The 16,466-nt window shown below is 40.7% G+C and overlaps 1 protein-coding gene across 1 annotated transcript in view; it reads right to left on the bottom strand.

Moving 5' to 3' along the window:
* The window catches only part of zc4h2 (zinc finger, C4H2 domain containing), a 40,077-nt gene that overhangs the window by 11,691 nt on the left and 11,920 nt on the right, over window positions 1-16,466 (bottom strand). The window contains exons 2-3 of the mRNA XM_043704841.1: window positions 10,377-10,548; window positions 2,503-2,675 (exon numbers count right to left, since the gene is read on the bottom strand). Coding sequence (XP_043560776.1) covers window positions 2,503-2,675; window positions 10,377-10,548 — 345 coding nt within the window. The remainder of the gene's footprint in view (window positions 1-2,502; window positions 2,676-10,376; window positions 10,549-16,466) is intronic.

Raw genomic sequence — 16,466 nt, 5'->3', positions numbered from 1 at the left:
GCTGGCTGTATGGAGCACTCCTGCACAATCTCTGTCAACTGACTCACAGTTTTGGACAAAGAGAAATTGGCATCCTGCTTTGTCAAAGGAAACCTCAGGGTCCTGGTGGATGAGATGATGCTGAGGAGGGCTGTCCTCTTCCTTCAGAACTAGCAGAGGAGATCATGGCATCAGCCCCTGCCAACCTGATCCAAGATTGCCATGCAGGTCAGTGCAGTCTTCACGGTCCTGAGGCACATTCAACAAAGCAGGATGGTCAATGACCTTCTCTGCTCTGTGAGGGTAGGTGCCATCATCTTTGTCCGGCTACTTCAGCACACATGTTTCGCTGTTACTGCAGCCACCACCACCAAAGGCTCATAGTCCAGCAATCTCTCTATCAAATGCATGATCTTCCCTCACTCTCACCCACCAAACCCCACCCACCCATTAACCCTGTATGGTTTCTGTGCTGCCTACTCACTTGGAACATGTCATCACCAGACCAGCAGACTTAGGAGCAGCAGACAGGTTTATTGGGCATTGGGTAAACTGACTTGAAGGCTGAAGGACTCCACCAATGCTGTTTGCACCAAGTTGCCTCTAGCATGTGAGTGTATGGCTGCCTCCATGGACAGGTTGGTGGGCTGTCATGGGGAGCTAGGTCCAGCACAATCACGGTCTGCCGACTATTGGCACAGACCTGCACTTCTTCATTTCAGCCAGTGGTGCTCAGCACCAGCAGTAAGGTGACGGGGGATCAGCGGACCTTGACCCTTCTCCAGGTGCCCCTTCCTCACATGGAAAAAGGAAGGTGCAGATCTAGGAATTCAAGCTGCCTCCAGGCCCAATACAGCAGCATGTCTGACCCCTCTGGCAGTAAACACTCCTGACCGTCAGACCAAAACTCCAAGGCTAATGGGCTACACGATAAGGCAGGTTCCCTCCATCTCAACTGCAGATCCCAATACTGCACTGAGACATAGTGAGAGGGCACTTGGTGCCATGAGTGACACTTCATTATTATATTTGTAAAATTATGTCCACTTTTCATCATCAGCTTACGTGAGCAAATATCTTGCTCAACACTGGACCAAAGCTACAGAGCAAGCCTTGCTGTTGGATGAGGTTTTGTAGTCCAACATGTAAGGTGAGCAGTTCCTGCACTTTTTGCAGGTTATATAATTTTGGAAGGTCATTGTTACTTTGGCAACCAGCATTAATCTTTCCAGGATGCAATATCTTGCTTGTTATCACAGCCATTAATTGCATTGATAATTGACATTGCATAATATGGTCAAGAATACTTGGAGCCAGGATGTGAACTCTACACAGTACGTCAATGCCGAAGGTTCACACACAGAGTTTCATATTCACAGCTGTCTTTCACCTGCATTGTATTGGTGACTGAATGATGCCTCTGCCCTTTGAAGGGCTTCACATTTCACAAAAGGAGAGTTCCTTCTTTCACAGAAAGAAACACTTATCGCGCACACACTGGGTGTGCAGTCATTTCCTTCTTCATTGTGCACTTGCTACTTGCATCACGATGGAAGGAAACAGAAATCACACTTCGCACAGCGTGTCTCATCTGGGTCATCTCTTGCTAAAATGTTCGTATTTGCAGCTATGTAACCCTCACCATCAAGTTTTGATGTTCTCCACATTCCACGCAACCTGGTTATCCCACTGTTCATGAACGTACTTTACCCCATAAGCCCCATGCATACTGAGGCATCATACCAGATGTGGTTGTGCACCGTCCCCCGACAAAGTCAGGATGGTTCTGACCACCGATGAAACAGAGACCTCCTCCCAACTTACCTCTTTCCTTCCCATATTCTATTGTCTCACTTCCTTATATACTGAATTGCACTCCTCCACTTTCACAACAGTTATCCCTTCTGCAGCCTAGCACACTGATTCCAATCCCTACAACTGAGTTCTTCACCTTCCCTCGAACAGCAGTGGCCCTCAATACAACTCATTCTTGACTTTTAGTGGATAGACTCCCAGACTGACTGTGGTCCACTCCATTGACAGACTTGAATGGACAGCCCCAAATGAAGACTGACTAGATACTGACTGACCTCTGTGCCATTCCTGACTGACACCCCATAGACCCCAGGACTGGTTGCTGTGGACCCATAGCGTTGACGGGGGCTACTCCCTGGACTGTAGAAATATAGACTGCCTGCAAATGCCCACATCATTCCGTGTCTGAGAAGATTCTGCTCATTATTCTGCCCTTTATTACAAAAAAAAACATGCGTGAATAATAAAGGGTTATTAATCAGTGGACTGGCAATTTTTTAATCTAACAAGGAAACATTTTCTAACAACAAATCTGCAAACTAGCCATTCTTGGTATCTAACGTGAGGCCATTAATTAAAAAAAAGCTGTTTATGCTGTCAGTCCATGTCCAATTTAAATTAGATTCAGCAAATCTCTTTTACCTGCGACAAATGGATGAAACAATGCAAGCCTAAAAGTTGCACACCTCTCAGATCAGGGATACTTACTCCAGAGAAAGCTTTTCTTCTTCCTCGCATAACTCTGGTAACCTTTGCAAACCCAAAGTCATTCTTAAAGCATCCACATGTTCTTTAAGAGGCTTGTATTCTTCATGCAAACGTCTTGTAGATTCAAGCAACTTATTTAAATCATTTTCAGATTGTTTTATTGTGTTTTCCATCTACAAAGAAGGACAGAATGTATTATTGAAGTAAACTAATCAACTTCTTTCCCTCCTCTCTCAGGTATGAAACAAATGAATGTTGTGAGATATACATCTTTACAAACTGCCATATTTCTGCCTTCCCCTGCTATCTAAACATACATTTTCCAGCAAAGTCATTAGATAGCCATCCTGTACTACTCCAAGGGAGTAGACCAAATCTCAACACCTTTACCACAACCTGAGATAACATCCATTGTCCTCAAAATAAAGAATAACAGTTAGTGTTAAGTGCTTTCTCATTTGGCATGGTCCATACTACATCGTGTATTTTCTGATAGTCAATCATTGGGCTCAATTGTCTCTTTCTGACATTGAGAGAACTCATGAAGGCCCAGACTGGAGGACTAGGGCAGAATTTTAACCTCACCACGCTGACCCAATGGATAGCAATTTCCCCTGGGCGGAAAAAGTGGCAGATCATAATCTGACATTCATATAAAGTGACATTGGGATCACCATTTAAATGCCAGCTGTGAACGGAATTTATTTTTACATTGGTATTTTTATTGAGGTGGGTGGTTTCTTGTACTTCATGGGAGCTATGAGAGGCAAGTCAATTTGTAAGCCTGCAGTGGAGTCAATTAACAGGTAAGTTTCAAAAGGTATTACCAACTTCAAATGTCATAATATAAAAAGGTAAAGTCGCCATAGTCTGATCAGACCATAACTGCTCTCTTATCAGAGAGAGATGACTTTTGGTGCATTAACCTGAGGGTCAATGCCCTTCACCTGAAGGACAAGGTTGAGAAGTAGAGTCCTTCATGGTAACCTCAGCCAGTGAACCCACACTGTTGGCATCACTTTGCATTACACACCAGCCAATCAAGCTAACCCAAAAGGGGCGGGGTGGGGGGCATAATGTAAAGATATCTAACAGTACTCAAAATACATGAAGGATAATGGGCAAATTGGCCCTTAAATTTTCAAAATGGCTGGCAAAATTCAATCATGGAAGTACGTAAATAAGAGTCAACTCCATAAGTAGAATTAACAAATTGGTGAGGAGTCAAGATTAGAGTGGTACTAGAAAAGCACAGCAGGTCAGACAGCATCCGAGGAGCAGGAAAATCGACATTTTGGGCAAAAGCCTTTCACCCACTTCTGTCCAGAATTGGTAAGGAGCTGCTCCTCCTATCACGACTGATACTCTGTCACATTTTCTGCTGATGGGTTTATTGGTGAATAGCAAATAGGAGAGGAACAGCTTGTGTTTGGAGGAGTAGTGAGCATCTGGCAAGAGGTAGAAAGAAAGAGCATGAGTCAGAGCAGCCGAGACTGAGGCTGGATGGGTAAGGACAAATCTATCAACAGGCCCAGGAAAGAGACGTTCAGCCGAGATTGGGAAAGCTTTTGCAGATGGATGACTGGGGCGGGGCAGGGAGTGGGGGGAATGTTAGTATCTGCAGGTGAATAAAGGATCCTGTGAGAAGGGTAGGGATGAGGAAGGAGGTTCAAACAGGGATGGTAGGACAGGGAGGTTCCAAGGGAAATGGGGTCAGGGTTAGAAACTGCAAAATGGGATACTGTGATCAAAAGGAGGTTTGAAAGGGTTGGGGGTTGGGAGTTAAGGAACCCTTAGGGGCAGTAAAGTGGAAGGTAGCTGCAAAGGAGAGAACAGTTTTAAATCTATCAACAAGGGAACATCCAGCTAATCATGAGCCAGGAATATGTGAATTACGTCAAATAACTAATTATTTGCAAATGATTGTGGAATCTCCACTTTAAGAACTGTATAAGTTCAAGAGCTGAGACAAGGGGCGAAATGCATGGGTGTTACTGTATGAAACATTATTGTCAATCAATAAATGTGGGCGGCACGGTGGCAGTGGGCGGCACGGTGGCACAGTGGTTAGCACTGCTGCCTCACAGCGCCAGAGACCCGGGTTCAATTCCCGCCTCAGGCGACTGACTGTGTGGAGTTTGCACGTTCTCCCTGTGTCTGCGTGGGTTTCCTCTGGGTGCTCCGGTTTCCTCCCACAGTCCAAAGATGTGCAGGTCAGGTGAATTGGCCATGCTAAATTGCCCGTAGTGTCAGGTAAGGGGTAAATGTAGGGATATGGGCGGGTTGCGCTTCGGCGGGTCGGTGTGGACTTGTTGGGCCGAAGGGCCTGTTTCCACACTGTAATGTAATGTAATCTACTCTAATCTAATCTAAATGTATCCAAAAGGTTGCTCCCAAAAAAATCAACAAGAATTCTTTGAAAAAAATTACAACCCCTGGTGTATGATCAATTACGTATGTTTTAAATGCAGGGATTGATCAGAGAACTCTGTCCTTATTCATTAACTGACTAGTAAAGTAACTACCATTGTGCATGTGTTTCAGTAGTTAAAGTACACTTCTGTATTCAAGAGTATTGTTAAGCCAATTTAAATGTTTCATTTGTACTGTGTGTTTTGGGTTGATATTAAGTTCAGAGACTTTGAGACTTAAAAAAAGATTGAAAATATGTCAGACTTCTTTCATTGAAACTCAACTAAGCATTTGAAAATAAAAAAGCAGCATAAAGCTGGACATAAGAACAGGCAACTTCAAACACTCTATTTTACTGAGATCTGTGGAGTTCAGAAGATTAACACGTCAAAATAGCAAAACCAGTAGAACCCACTGGTGAGGAGTAGTTTTTGGTTCAGCTAAAAATAGCTATTTTTTGGGACAGTGTATAAAACAAGCAATACTGAGGGCTTGTAAAAAATGAATTGTAATAATCGTTTGCAACGTAACCGTCATATAAACTGGGTAAATTAAACTAGCCAAGATAGCCTGGAGGATTAGTTCACAAGTATATTCAAAACAGTTTCAGGAACAACATGCATTGGAATCAACCGGGTGCATGTCATATAGGACCTGGTAACATATAATAAGAGACGATTAATTTAAATCTTGTAGTAAACAGATTGTTTATGCAAGACTAATTATAACATAACAAAAGTTCACATTTAATTTGAGGATGGGAAATTTGGTTTCCCTCAACTTAACTACAGGCAAGTTCAGGGTATAACCACAGGGTTAACAAAAGTGGACTAAGAAAACAGGTTAAGATAGGAAGACAATGGAGAAGCAATGAGAGATGTTTAAGAGATAATGCATGACCCACAAAAACATGCTCTATGCAGAAAGAAAATTGTATTTATGTGATAGGTTCTCGCTGGCCACTTGTAAAGCGGGGAAAGCCTGCCAGATTAAGCATTGGTCAATGGGCAGGAAACAGCAAGAGTGGGGATAAGGAGTTCTTTTTCAGGTTGGCGACCTGTGACCAGTGGGGTTTCACAGGGATCAGTGCTAGGAAGGCAACTGTTTATATATATTAATGACTTTGAGGAAGGAAGCGAATGTACTGTAGCCAAAATTTGCAGGTGACACAAAAATAGGTGGAAAGGCTGGTGTGAGAGGGATACAACAGTTTACAGAGAGCTAGGGATACATTAAGTAGGTTGACAAAAAGTTGGCAAATGGAGTACAACATGGGAAAATGTGAAGTTGTTCATTTTGGAAAAGTGAACAAAAGAACAGAATATTATTTAGATGGAAAAAAAAATCGACACAAAAAGGGACTTGCGGATACTTGCGTACAAAACACAGAAAGCTAGCACACAAGTGCAGCAGGTAATCAGGACGGCTAATGGAAATTGTCCTTATTTTTATGGGGGCTGAAGTATAAGAGCAGGGAAGTCTTACTGCAACTGTACAAGGTGTTTGTGTGACCACACCTGAAGTGCAGCAAGCATTTTGGTCCCCTTCTTTAAGGAAAGGTATCATTTCATTGGAGGTAAAAACAATGACTGCAGATGCTGGAAACCAGATTCTGGATTAGTGGTGCTGGAAGTTTTTACCTCGTTGATTTTAACCCTACTGTGAATCCTCTTGCAAGGATGCCTGCCTTGAAGAAGTTTTCCTCCTCTCTCTACAAGAATCTCAGGGAGTCCCTCTCCCACTGCAACTCCCAGGTCATTTCCTCTGCCCTGAAGAAAAAAAGCTTTTATTCCTGATGAAGGGCTTTTGCCCGAAACGTCGATTTCGGAGCTCCTTGGATGCTGCCTGAACTGCTGTGCTCTTCCAGCACCACTAATCCAGAATCATTTCATTGGAGGCAGCTAAGTAAAGATTTACTCGGGTGATCACTGGTATGGAGGAATTGTCTTATGAGCAAAGGCTAAACAGTTGGGTACTACTCACTGGAGTTTAGGAGAATGAGAGAGGATCTCATTGAAACATACATGATTCTTAACGGACTTTACAGGGTAAATGCTGAGAGGATATTTCCCCTCATGGGAGAGTCAAGGTTCAGAGGGCATAAGCTCAGAATAAAGGGGTGCCAATTTAAGACTGAGATGAGGAGGAATTTCTTCTCTCAGAGGGTTGAGTGTCTTTGGAATTCCTTGCCACAGAGAGCCGTGGGGGCAGAGTCCATATGTATATATAAAACTGAGATAAATTCTTGATCAGTCAGGGAGTCAAATATTCTGGGGATACAGCAGGCAAGTAGATATAAATAATGTCGATCAGCCATGATCCTATTGAATGGCAGAGCAGGCTTGAGGGGCCAAATGGCCTACTATCGTTCCTACTTCTTACAGTCTTATAAATATCAGCCAATCACTTATATGCAACAGTCACAGCTAAATTCTAGGTTTATGTTTTAAATTTTCATTTTTTCCATTTCCTTGGTTCCAGTATCACCCATTGGCACAGGATGAACCTTCACTTTTTCTCCATAAAATGCTTTCTATTGCCTCGATAGTAAAGGAGTTTTGCAGTTTACCTCAGAATCAAACTGAGTGCCTCTTCCCTTTGTTTTGCCTTAACAGTTTCGATACTCTGTTCTCAATAATCAAGGTGGTAAACTAACATTATGCAAGACTGTTTCTTAGATTTCAAATTCCAAACAAAATGAACAAGGCAAGGGAATATTGAATGAATAGTGGCTCACAAGGAAGCTCAGAAGAACAGAGAGACCTGGGTTGTTTGTCCACAGATCCCTGAAAGCCAAGAACTGAGATGCCGGAAATCAGAAACAAAGACAAAAATTGCTGGAAAAATTCAGAAGCTTTGGCAGCACTTATACAGAGAAAACAGTTAACATTTCAGGTGAAGTGACCCTTCTTCAGAATTGATTACAGCTAGGTAAAAGGTTGATATATATACTGAAGATGCAATGGGGGGGGGGGGAGGTGGCGGGAAAGGGGATAGAGCAAACTATCAGTGGAGATGGAGCCCAGAGACAGTGAATTACAACTGAGCAGACAAAGGAATAGGTAAAAGTCAGCCTGGGAGAATCAATAGCTGCTACGGGAACCATTAGTAGCTGACAATGGTTTGGTTGTGGTAACAGCTCAAGTGATGACAAGGCCTCGTGTGTGGGGTTTGCTGAAAGGTCATGAGAGAAGGTGCTCAGGACGTAGAATTATTTAACTCAAAATGGAGTCCTGAATGCAGCAGGGTCCCCAAACTGAAACCAAGATGGTGCTCTTCCAACTTGTGCTGAGCTTTGCTGGAGCATTGTAACAAACCCAGGACTGAGATGTTGGCAACAGGAAGCTCATGGTCATTTTTTGGAGACAGACTTGGGTGTTCTGCAAAGTGGTCGCCTGAAGGTGGCAGGGCAGGTAAATAGGGTAGTTAAAAAGGTATACAGGCCTTTATCAGTCATGACAGAGTTTATAAGAGCAAGGAGGTCATGTTGTACAAAGCTTTAGGTAGGCCACAGCTGAAGTTCGGGTCACTGCACACTAGGAAGGATGTGATTGCACTGTGGGGTGCAGAGGAGATCCACCAGGATGTTGCTTGGGTTGGAGCATATTATCTATGAAGAGAGTCTGGAAAAGCTCAGATAGTTTTCTTTAAAGATGACGGAGATGAGACTTGATTGAAGTGTATAAGATTATGAGGGGCATGGACAAAGTAGGTAGAATGCAGCTGTATCCCTTAGTTGAAAGATCACATACATGGGGGCATCATTTTAAGGTGAAAAACAGGAGGTTTGCAGGGGATTTGAGGAAAAACAATTGCATCCACAGAGTGGTAAAAATCTAGAATGCACTGCCTGGGAGAGTAGTTGAGGTGGGAAACCTTACAACTTTTAATAAACATTTGGATGCTAACTTGAAATATCAGAACATTCAAGGCTATTGTCCTAGTGCTGGAAAGCAGGATTAGAATAGATTTAGTATAGTTTTAGTCAGTGCAGACTTGATGAGCCAAAGGGCCTCTTCTACACTATACGATTCTAGTAAAAAGAATAATTGAAACATAATATTAAAAGCAACAATAATAGATTTTACAATACTTACTGGATTTTAATTTTCCCCTGGAAACTAGAAGTTAAAAGCATAATTGTATACTGATCTTTGTACTCTTACATGGCAATTATTTACCTTCTGATTCTGTGGAAGCTACCCGGCTGGATTTGACTCTCTGAATCCATCAGAGAAGCTTGCCATTTTGAATCAAATCAACAGAGAACTTAACCAGAACTAAATAAAACCAACTCAATTATCTGCTAAATTCAAATATATGTTGGTAATAAGCATTTAAACAAATCACAGCAGATGTTAAAACAAAACTAATGCAGAATATGCTGGAAATGCTCAACAGGCCAGGTAGTATATGTGAAGAGGATGATAAAGTTTCTGGACTGGATATTAGCTGCCCTCTGCTGGATGTGTTGTTAATATGACAGCACATAAAATAGGTTGAGTGAGAAATTAACCACTTTCCCACCCTACCTCCCTTAGCTCACCAATAATATTGAAGGTGCCAAAATCCACCCACTATGTGTAAACAAATAATTAATTAATGCTTAAGGGAGCTTGTTAAAAGTTCAACAGACTCCATATTACCCCCCACAAACACACCATTAAATGGTTGGCATGGACATCCATAGTAGGGGAGGAGTGGGTAGGACTTTATCATTAAAATTTTTATAAAATTAAAGGGAGGAAGGGTGTACTATCTTCAATGCATAGTTGTCAACTTCCTGGCGTGCCTGCATCCATAACCAAGCTCTGCTGCCTCCAGCACTGTCGGAGCTGTTGAGCCATCAGATTGGCTAGCAGATGGGGAGAGTTGGACATCTTCCCAAGTGAGAGTCAGAAGTCCCACTTTCAGCCTGTTGATGCTGTTCAGAGTGTGTTGGAGCTGTGACCAGACATTTTCTTTGGTCTTTGATGAACATTGTCATTTTTTTTGGCGGGGGGGGGGGAGGGGGGAGCGACAGGAGTCCCAACCCCCATACCACCCCACTCCCAATCTCCTGTAACTTTCAGCCCAGTGTTTCAAGCAGATGTACTTCCCTCAGAATGGACAAAGAGTCACTGACCTGCATTTTTAACTTCATTTCTTTCCACAGTTGCTAGCTATTGATAGCACTTTCACTTTCAATTTTTACTTTAGATTTCCAGCATTTTCTGATTTTGATCTTTTAAATTAAATATTTGAATTGAATGATTTGACCATTCTTGCTTACCTAAGTTGACTAAATTAAAAAAAAATCCAAAATAAATCAGGACATGTTTCATTATTTTAAACCCATTTGCATCAGATTTAAAGAAGTCAATAGCATGTTGATCCTTAACATTAATGTTTTCTTTCCACACAGTCCCCCCTTTTGGGCAGAAGAAGTCCAGAGAATGAAAAGCTAATCACCCTGAACGTACCACATTGATATCAGCATGAATCAGTCGCAGTTCTTCAACATGAGCCATCTTCTCTTGGAGCAAAAGATCCATTTCGTGTTTATAATCTTTCAGGTGCCTTTCTTCAGACTCAAGGGCATCAAATTCTGCCTTTAATCGTGTTTTAATTTTTTCCATTTGCACCGTCTTAGCTCTGCAATTTCACATAAATAAATTTAAGGCAGCATTTTGCTGAGATCCAAAATCTTGCCATTGGACAGTCGCTCTACAATTTGGTTTCACAGGATTCATGTTAAATTGCGACTTGCTATGTTGAAATAATTCAATGTCATTCAGTATTTATTTATTGAGGCAAAGAAATAATATTTGAAGGCCAGGAGAAATCTATTTTATTAAAAACTTGTGTTACTGTAAGGAATTACTGTGTCTAAACAATTGCAAACATTCAAGGACCAGAAGGGCGAACTACAGAATTTGTTTATTCCTGTCTGATGCGAGTGCAAAGAGAACGATGGTCAAATTATGCTGTGTGAGGATAGTTAGAAGGCAAATAAATTGGCAAGAGAAAACAATAGATCCAAGGATTGGAAACAGTTTAGAAGTCAGCAAAGGAGGACCAAGGGATTAATTAAGGGGACAATAAAATGTGAGCGTAAGTTTGCAGGGAACATAAGAACTAACTGTTAATGTTTCTATAGGTATACAAAGAGAAGAATATTAGTGAAAACTAATTTAAGTGTTTTACAATCAGAAATGAAGGAATTTATAATGAGAAAAATAAATGGCTTATGAATCTAATACAAATCTCACTTCTGTCTTCATAAAAGGAAGACACAAGTTACATACCAGAAATGATGAAGAAACACAACATTTAGGGACTGGGAGGAACTGAAGCAAATCTGTATTAGCACAAAATTTGTGTTGCAGACATTGATTGGATTGAAGGTTGATAAATCTCCAGGACCTGATAATCTACATCCAAGGGACTTGAAGTAACCCTAGAAATTGTGGATGCATTGGTGGTCATTATACAGGATTCTTTAGACTTTGAAACAGTTCCCACAGATTTAAGGGTAACTAATGTAACCCCACCATTTAAAAAGGGAGGTAGAGAAAAACATGAAGTTATAGACCAGTGAGTCTGATGGCAGTAGTGGGGAAGATGCTAGATTCCATTATCAAGGATTTTATAGCTGAGCACTTAGAAAAAGTGGTAGAATCAGTCAAAGTCAGCATGGATTTACAAAGGAAATCAAGCTTGACAGATCAATGGAATTTTTTAAGGATGTAACCAGTACACTTGATCAGGGAGAGCTAATGGATGTGGTTATTTGGACTTTCAGAAGGCTTTCTATGAAGTCCAATATATAAGAGATTACTGAATAAAACTAAAGCACATAGGAATATGGGTAGTGCATTGAGATGGACAGAAAATTGGTTAGTAGACAGGAAACAAAGAGTAGGAATAAATAAGTGTTTTTCTGAACGGCAGACAGTAACAAAACAGGTACAGCAGGGATCTGTACTAGGATCCCAGCTATTCATAATATATGTTAATGGTTTAGATGAGGGAGCTAAATGTAATATCTCAAAAATTGCTCAATGACACAAAGGTAGATGGAAGGGTGAGCTGTGAGGACAATGCAATGTGATTTGGACAGGCTGAGTGAGTGAGTAAATGTAAGACAGATGCAATACAATGTGAATAAATAGGTTATCCACTATGATAGCAAAAATAGGAAGGCAGATTATTATTTGAATGGCTAGAAATTGAAACAGGGGAATGTTCAACAAGACCGAGGTATCTCTGTGTACCAGTCGCTGAATTTAGGAGGGCAGGTGCAGCAGGCATTCATAGCAAGAGGATTCAGGTACAGGAACGAGAACTTCTTGCTGCAATTATACAGGCCACACCTGGAATACTGAGTGAAGTTTGGTCTCCTTATCCGAGGAAGGATGTTCTTGCTATAGAAGGAGTGCAGCGAAGGTTTACCAAGTTGATTCCTGGGATGGCAAGACTGATGTACAAGAAGAGATTGAGTCAGTTAGGATTGTATTCACAAGAGTTTAGAAAAATGAGAGTGGGGATCTCATAGAAACCAATAAAATTCTAACAGACTAGACAGGTTAGATGGAGGAAGGATGTTCCCTAAGGTGGGGGAGTGCAGAATCAGGAGGTCACAGTTTAAGGATAAGGGGTAAACATTTTGGACATAGATAAGGTGGAATTTCTTCACTCAAGGAGTGCTGAGCCTGTGGAATTAACTACCAGATAAAGTGGTTCACACCAAAGCATTATAGGTTTTCAAAATGGTGGTAGATATAGCTCTTGTGGATAACAAGGTCATGGGGTAAGGGGGAGGACAGGCGTAGGGTATTGACAACAATCAGCCACAATAATATTGAATGGCAGAGGAGGATTATGGGATGAATGGCCTACTCTTGCTCCTGGGGTGGCATGGTGGCTCAGTGGTTAGCACTGCTACCTCACAGCACTAGGGACCAGGGTTCGATTCTAGCCTTGGGCAACTGTCTGTGTGGAGTTTGCAGTGTGTGTAAGTTTCCTCTGGGTGCTGTGGTTTCCTCCCACAGTCCAAAGATGTGCAGGTTAGGTAGATTAGCCATGGGGAGTATAGGGGGTAGATTGGGGTAGGATGCTCTTTGGAAGGTCTGTGTGGACTTGATGGGCCAAGTGACCTTCCCCCACACTATAGGGATTTTGGTGACTATTTTTTATGTTTCTATATTGTTGTAAATTGGCAAAATGTGACTGCTGACCACAAGATGTACTTGAGCAACCTAACTTCAATGGCAACACTGTCCCAGAGACATGAACCCTCCCTACATTCTAGCACTTAGTATTCAAAGCAGAACAGACTATTATGATGCCTGTTTTTAAAGAGCATGCCTGCTTGTTCACATCTCATTTTGCTACAAAAATGCACTTGATTGAATCAAAAGAGACAACGTTAGTTCAGGGTACAATGGTCTTCACTAATTTTTTTTTCAGAACTCTATGGTCTTTCAGTGAAATAAGTCCACATGACTGCTTGTTCAATTTTAATTTAATAAACAATTTCCTGTTCGTGACATTATACGACTGGAATTGGCTGTTGATCAGCAAAGATAAATTAATGCCAACTAGTTACTCTCTTGGTTGATTATATATGAACTGATATAACTTTCAGGTTTAAAAAATGTGCATACTATATAATTATCTTTATTTAGTCAGCCAAGGTATTTGAGTCACTTAGACCTGCTCGTAAATAACAGCATGATAGCAGTGCAAAAATCAGCTTCCCTCAGAGATGCAAAGCTAAACAATGCAGTTAGTTTGGAAGTTCTTAATTAACAACTTAAAATACACAATACATAGGAAAAATATTAAATCTTTATTCTTGATCTTTTTCCTCCCACCAATGCCTCAGTTATTTGGAAAAGCTCTGACATGCTATCCTGAATTATAGCTCCTAAAGAGTGAAGTAAAATTATATCGCCATGATGCATCTCTCACACAGATTTTATTTGTGTGAGCTGAAGAATCCAAGCATCCACAAATTAATTTTTGAATACATCCAGATTGTAGAGACAAAACGTAGGTCCATGTCACAGAAAACATTGCTGCCAGCACTTATAACAGAAAATAAACAAACAATCTTACAGGATAAGTTATGTCTATGTAAACTGTTAAAACCATTAAGGAATTCCAGATAGACATATATCAGAAAGGAGTCAGAATGTGAAATGTGCTGCCACCAGGAGAGATTGACGTGAATAACATACATGCATGTAAAAAGAAACAAAGTTGAGAAGGCCAGTCAGCCCCTCAAACCTGCCCTGTCAATGTATAAATCATAGTTGATCTGTTCGCAGGTTCAACTCATATTCCTCAACTCCCTGATGTTTCAAAAATCTACTTCCTCGTTAAATACTTACAATAATCTAGCGTCCACAACTCTCTGGGTAGAGAATTCCAAATTTTCACTACCCCAAGAAAACAAATTCCTTTGCACTTCAATTTTTAACATGTCCCTTATCCTGTAACTATGTTGCCTGGTTCGATGCTGCCCTACTACTGGAAACATCTTCTCAACATCTATCCTCAGTCCCTCAGAATCTTGGATGTTTCAACAAGATCATCCCTCATTCTTCTAGTCAGTCATTCTTGATAAATCAATTCCTTCATTCCAGGAATTAGCCTGGTGAAACTCCTTTGAACTCCAGTGCCAATATTTCTTCTTGTATACACAAGGACCAAAGCTTGTATACACAGTACTCCAGGTGCAACCTCATCAACACCCCACAACATTTGTAACAAAACTTCACTATTTTTCATCTCCAAATTCCTTTCAATGAAGGCCAGAATTCTATTTGCCTTCTTAGTTACTTGCTAGACCTATATTCTAAAGTTTTGCGTTTCCTGCACAATTACACTCAGATCGCTCAGTACTGCACTTGTTTGGAATCACTCTCCATTTAACTAACAATCTGTACTTTGAATGAACGTGCACTTTGGTAGGAAGAATCTATATGCCATTGTTTTAGCCACTTATTTAACCTATCTATATTCCCTTACAGTTTTTTCATGATCTCATTACAACATACTCTCCCACCTATTTTAGTATTATCAGCAAATTTTGATTCATTAACACTACCCCCTCCTCCACAGTAAATAATTGTGACCATACAACTAATCCTTGTGGCACTCCACTAGCTACACTTTTCCAACCTTAAAAAATAACCCACTAACTTCCTATCTTTTGTCTTAACTACTCTCAATCCATGCTAATACATTAACCCCAATATTGAGCTCATCTCTGGTGCAATAAGCTTTTACGTGGCACTTTATTGAATGCATTCTGGAAATCCAAATGTATTACTTGTACCACTTCCCCTTTATCAACTCAACAAATGTGCCAAGCATGATTTCATTTTCACAAAGTCATGTTGACTGTATTTGATTGCATTGGATTTTTCTTCATTATTAATGGACTCTAGCATTTTTCTAGTGCAGTTTGAAATTCCTGCTTTATGTTTCCATTCCTCTTGTACAGAGCATCTAGATAGGTACATGAGAGAAGAGGATTTAGAAAGGTATGTTAAAAAGGTTAGATGAAAAAGATGGGATGAGACTGGTGTAGAGCATAAACACAAGCATAGACCAATTGTACTAATGCTTTGTATATTCCTCATACTTTTAAGTGATCTGACTTGAATGAAGTAGGAAAATGGTGGCTGAACAAGAGTTGTTTGAAGAATTTGGTTATTCTCTGCATTATAAATAATGCAGAACTTTTTGCGCTATAAATTATGGTAACGATTAAAAAAAAAATCAAAAAAAGTACCTTTCAAGTCATTACTAAGTCTTACAGTGTAGTCATTAGTGCAATGAACTGCTTTTGAAATGTAGTCACTGTTGTAATATAAGTAAAGTTGACAGCCAATCCATCACATAGCGAAGAAATAAATGACTAGGTAATCTGCTTTAATGCTGTCAGTTGAGGATTAAATACTAATTTGAACACTGGGAGAATTCTCATCTTAGAAACAATGTTATGCAATCTTTTTAGTTGACCTGGAGGACATACAGAGCCTCAACAATATATTATCTGAAAAGGCAACACCTCTAATAACCTCGTCTATACTGCACGAGAGCTTCAACCTAGGTTATGTGCTTAAGATGCTCCAGTCAGGTTTAGAACCACAGGAAAGAGTGTTAACACTGAGTCAAAGCTGACAGCGAAATTTAGTTCTTGCAGGTTACCTGCTCTTCTCAGTACTTCCAGGTATGGTCATGTTTAATTGTTTAATATCTTGCTACTTTTTCACATGACTTTTTTGAGGAAGTAACCAAGAAGATGGAGGGCTGACAGGTAGACATTGTTTATCTGGACTTTAGTAAAGCCTTTGACAAGGTTCCACGCGGTGAACTAATTAGTAAATTTAGATCACTTGGGATTCAGGGTGAGATTACCAACTGAGTACAAAATTGCTGAAAAGGCAGGAGACAGACAGTGATGATGGAGGGTTGTCACTGGAGACCTGTGACCAACAGTGTTCCACAGATATCAGTGGTGGGTCCACTTTTTGTTTGTCATTTACATAAATGAT

The sequence above is a fragment of the Chiloscyllium plagiosum genome, chromosome 15 (genome assembly GCF_004010195.1).
Source record: "Chiloscyllium plagiosum isolate BGI_BamShark_2017 chromosome 15, ASM401019v2, whole genome shotgun sequence".
Taxonomy (NCBI): domain Eukaryota; kingdom Metazoa; phylum Chordata; class Chondrichthyes; order Orectolobiformes; family Hemiscylliidae; genus Chiloscyllium; species Chiloscyllium plagiosum.
The sequence above is the reverse complement of the archived record's forward strand: the minus strand, read 5'-3'. Positions and strand labels throughout refer to the sequence as shown.